The 3,970-nt window shown below is 46.1% G+C and overlaps 1 protein-coding gene across 1 annotated transcript in view; it reads left to right on the forward strand.

Annotated features, from left to right (window-relative positions):
• nr1d2b (nuclear receptor subfamily 1, group D, member 2b) overlaps nt 1–3,378 on the forward strand; it is a 7,969-nt gene extending 4,591 nt beyond the window's left edge. Inside the window, exons 5-8 of the mRNA XM_016527383.1 lie at nt 81–688; nt 765–950; nt 1,039–1,249; nt 1,362–3,378. Coding sequence (XP_016382869.1) covers nt 81–688; nt 765–950; nt 1,039–1,249; nt 1,362–1,558 — 1,202 coding nt within the window. The 3' untranslated portion in view covers nt 1,559–3,378. The remainder of the gene's footprint in view (nt 1–80; nt 689–764; nt 951–1,038; nt 1,250–1,361) is intronic.
• The last annotated feature ends 592 nt before the right edge of the window (nt 3,379–3,970 follow it).

The following is a 3,970-nucleotide window of genomic DNA, read 5'->3' on the forward strand; positions in this document are numbered from 1 at the left end:
GATAGATAGATAGATAGATAGTTTCAGCAGAAGTGTCAGTCTGCTAAAGTCTGCGAGCTGACCGTGTCTGTGCTCCTCAGCTGTGCGTTTCGGCCGGATTCCCAAACGAGAGAAGCAGCGCATGCTGCTCGAGATGCAGAACGCCATGAACAACATGATGAACAACAGCCACGGCAGCCAGCCTCTGAGCAACCAGACGTCAGCCAGCGATGCAGCTTCAGAGCCTTCCTCCCGCTCCCCCTCCACCTCCCCCAGGAGCCACCGATCCGAATCCAGCCCTGACCCCGAGCTGCTGAGCGCCATGGATAAAAGCACCAGCTCAGACTCCTCCAGCGCCACTGACAGCGGGGAGGAGGAGGTCATCGGCACAGTGACTAGAGCGCACCAGGAGACCTTCATATACAATCAGGAGCAGGCCAGCGTGCCTTCAGAGGCCCCTAAAAACTACAGCCATTGCACAGAGAAGACTCAGGAGGTCTGGAACCAGCAGAACAATGCATCCTCAGAGAGCGAACAGAAGCCTCCATCAGATGGTGCTCCACAGGGGCCTGAAGACTCGGGCTGTCCTGTCAGACTGCCCAACAGTAGCCCCGCTGGACCGTCTCTGAGAAGTCACAACGACAGTGAGACCCAAGTCAACGGCAGCTGTAGTGTCCCAACATTTGCAAGGGTTAACGGGATGCACCTGGTGAGTTACACTACCAAAATAGCAATATACCACAATTCCAGTGGTCTGTAGAAATACTCACGATTCTCGTTCACAGGTTTGCCCCATGAACACATCGCCCTATGTGGATCCTCAGAAGTCGGGTCACAGTATTTGGGAGGAGTTCTCCATGAGCTTCACCCCAGCCGTCAGAGAGGTGGTGGAATTTGCAAAGCGCATCCCAGGATTCAAAGACCTGTCCCAGCATGACCAGGTCAGCCTGCTGAAGGCCGGCACCTTTGAGGTATGTCCAAATAAAACCCGGACTGAAATCACTCCTGTGAACTGACTGAATCCAGTTTAATTCCATTGGTTTCCTGTTTGGCCTGTAGGTGCTGGTGGTGCGCTTTACATCCCTGTTCAATGTGAAGGAGCGCACGGTCACATTTCTGAGCGGCCGGAAGTACAGTGTAGAGGCGCTGCGCTCGATGGGTGCTGGAGATCTCCTCAACTCAATGTTTGACTTCACCGAGAAGCTGCAAGCTCTGAACCTCAGTGAGGAGGAGATGAGCCTCTTCACAGCTGTAGTGCTGGTGTCTGCAGGTATTAACTGCTTCCTGTTGTGCCATGCGCATGCATGTGCCATGTTATGAGACCATACGAGAATGCCGTGACTTACTGTGTTAAATGAATTCCCCTGCTGTGTTTCCAATAGATCGCTCTGGTCTCGAGAACGTCAACTCGGTTGAGGCCCTTCAGGAAACTCTGATTCGAGCACTGCGCAGCTTGATCACCAAGAACCACCCCAACGAGATTGCCATCTTCACTAAACTGCTCCTCAAGCTGCCGGACCTGCGCTCGCTCAACAACATGCACTCTGAGCAGCTCTTGGCCTTCAAGGTCCACCCCTGAGCACCCATCTACCCTCATAACTGTGGACCACACCACCCCTCCCATCCATCTCCAGAGCCTCCAGGCCTGTTCCTGCGGCCCACTTATCCAATGGGGAGCTTGCTCTTACTCAATGCCCCTTCCCTGACACTTCTCCCCATGACATTCAAAGGACTGCTGGTTAAACATGGGATGGGATGGGATGGGGATGGGGGGGTTTCGTCGTACTGTAAAACGCCTCTGCTCGTGCTAACGCACACGACTCGCAGACACAAACTGGAGGGGTTTCGTTGTAGATGCTTACGAGAGTTTGTACGATTACGCGGTTTGTGTGCGTGCAGAGGCACCTTGAATTGGTTTCTAGATTAATACTGCCTGTGCAATAAGTGACACGTTCACTGTTTTTGGATTGTTCCTTGTTGGTCTTGAATGCCGTGTGTTGTTTAGGGGAGATTATGAAGGGATATTCCCACAAGCAAACGAGAAACGAAGTACACAGAGCACCGTTTGGAAGCAAAAACGAGAAGCGAAAAACAAAAAGCACCAACTAAGAAATGGAAGAATGTGGAACAAGCTGCTAATCGGAGCTTTCTGGCAGGAAGACACAGGATTGTTTAATGACTAGATCTATTTTTGTAGTTCGTTTTCTGTCTTCAAATCTGTAGTTAAGTGCAGAGGAAGCCGCTTTTAAGGCCTCAAACGTTATGTAAGCAAAAGCCTCTTGCTACACAAGCTCAGTTTTGTGGATGGTTGCGTTCCAAATACAAGTGGCATGCAGACAAACTGTCCTTTACAGTCAGTTTTCTCTTCCAGGTTAGCTACTGCCGTGATGGAGCAAGAGTTTGAAGAGAATCTTGCTGAGCAAGTCGAAGTTAGTCCAGCTGCCCACACATTTATATCTAGCTACCTGACTAATGACGCATTTGGCTTATTGGCACAGACATTTAAAGTTGACTGTTGCCCGCTTGAGTGTTTGTTTCCACCAATACTCAGTCAGACCGCAGGCTTGGCCAAGCATTTGTGTTCTTGCATAGAGTATGTTTCTGGTTTTAGATCTGCGTAATGGTGCATCTGTGTATATGTCCTGATTCGTAGGGCTTTCAGTGATGTGTGATGATGATGCTAAATGACTAAAGGAGAAGTAGATCATGCGTGTTTTATCACTGTAAGCATTGTGCATGCTAACCTAACCCTAACTGATGGGACACAAAGCCATCCACAGTGACGTCATAATGTCTGTATAGCTGACACCTGGCTGGTTTGATGCATCTGTATGGGTGATCATTTCAGACTGAATATTTATGATTTTTCGACTAATGGTTTGGGAGGAAACACTCCCCATCAAATAATTGTAATTCTGTTCATTTCTCTTTTTTAAATATTTTATTGTTCTTTCTGGGCAAGTCTGTTCAGTGGAAGTTCTTGTAGAATTATTGTGTCTGTGCTGCAGTAAACAAATAGTGCGCATACTCGAGCACCGTTGGACCAGACAGGAAGAGGAAACAGGAAACAGGAAATGGCCCAAAACGTACCACTGGCAATGCCTCTCATCATCACCCTGCCAGCTCTGGGCATCTGAACTCTTCTGGGGTCGGTTTTGATCTCAAAGCTGCTGTAGATGGATAGTCAAGCAAAGAAGTATCTTGAGTTCTGTTTGGTGTTTGGTGTTCCTGTCTAATTGTTCAGCCTGTGGCTCACTCAGCGTCATTGTTGTGTTGCCATGATCCAGTCTGTCACTTTTCCTCTGTGAAAGCATTGTAAGATAGCTAGATTTCTATATTATATGTATGTATATAAATATAATTCAATACATATGAAATAAGAAAATAAACAGATAAATGCTGAACTCATTTTTTCCATGCGTTTAGTCATTTTTGCATCCATGTGTCACAAGTGCGAATGTATAGACAAAAGCATCGAAGTCAAAAGGACAAACATACTATCATTTAAAGGAGACATATTATGCCCCTTTTTACAATATGTAATATAAGTCTCTGGTGTCCCCAGGATGTGTCTGAAGTTTCATCGGAATCTTTAGGATTTTTGTTTGTTTTTGAAAAGAAGACTCTTATGGTCACCAGGGCTGGATCCCAGTGGGCAAGTGATGATGAAAAGACATCAGAATGGATCAGAAACAGGTCTGATATGCAAACGACACTGATTTGATGTAAACTGAATGTCAGACTTATTGGCCTACATAAACATTAAACCAATTTCAGTGTGAGATTCACTTCCTGTTTTCACCTAATCACCACTGCAGTCCAAACTGAATTTAAAATGATGTTACAGCATATTGAACAAGTCTTGACTAATATTTGATGTCAAATTGATATCAAGGTGCCCGCAGGGATTTAATAGACTGTAAAAAAAATATTGTGAAATATTATTAGTTTAAAATTCTCTTTTCTTTTACAATATCATTTAAAATGTAAT

This window comes from Sinocyclocheilus rhinocerous, unplaced genomic scaffold (genome assembly GCF_001515625.1).
Source record: "Sinocyclocheilus rhinocerous isolate Xijiao unplaced genomic scaffold, SAMN03320098_v1.1 scaffold1563, whole genome shotgun sequence".
NCBI classification, from domain to species: Eukaryota; Metazoa; Chordata; class Actinopteri; order Cypriniformes; family Cyprinidae; genus Sinocyclocheilus; species Sinocyclocheilus rhinocerous.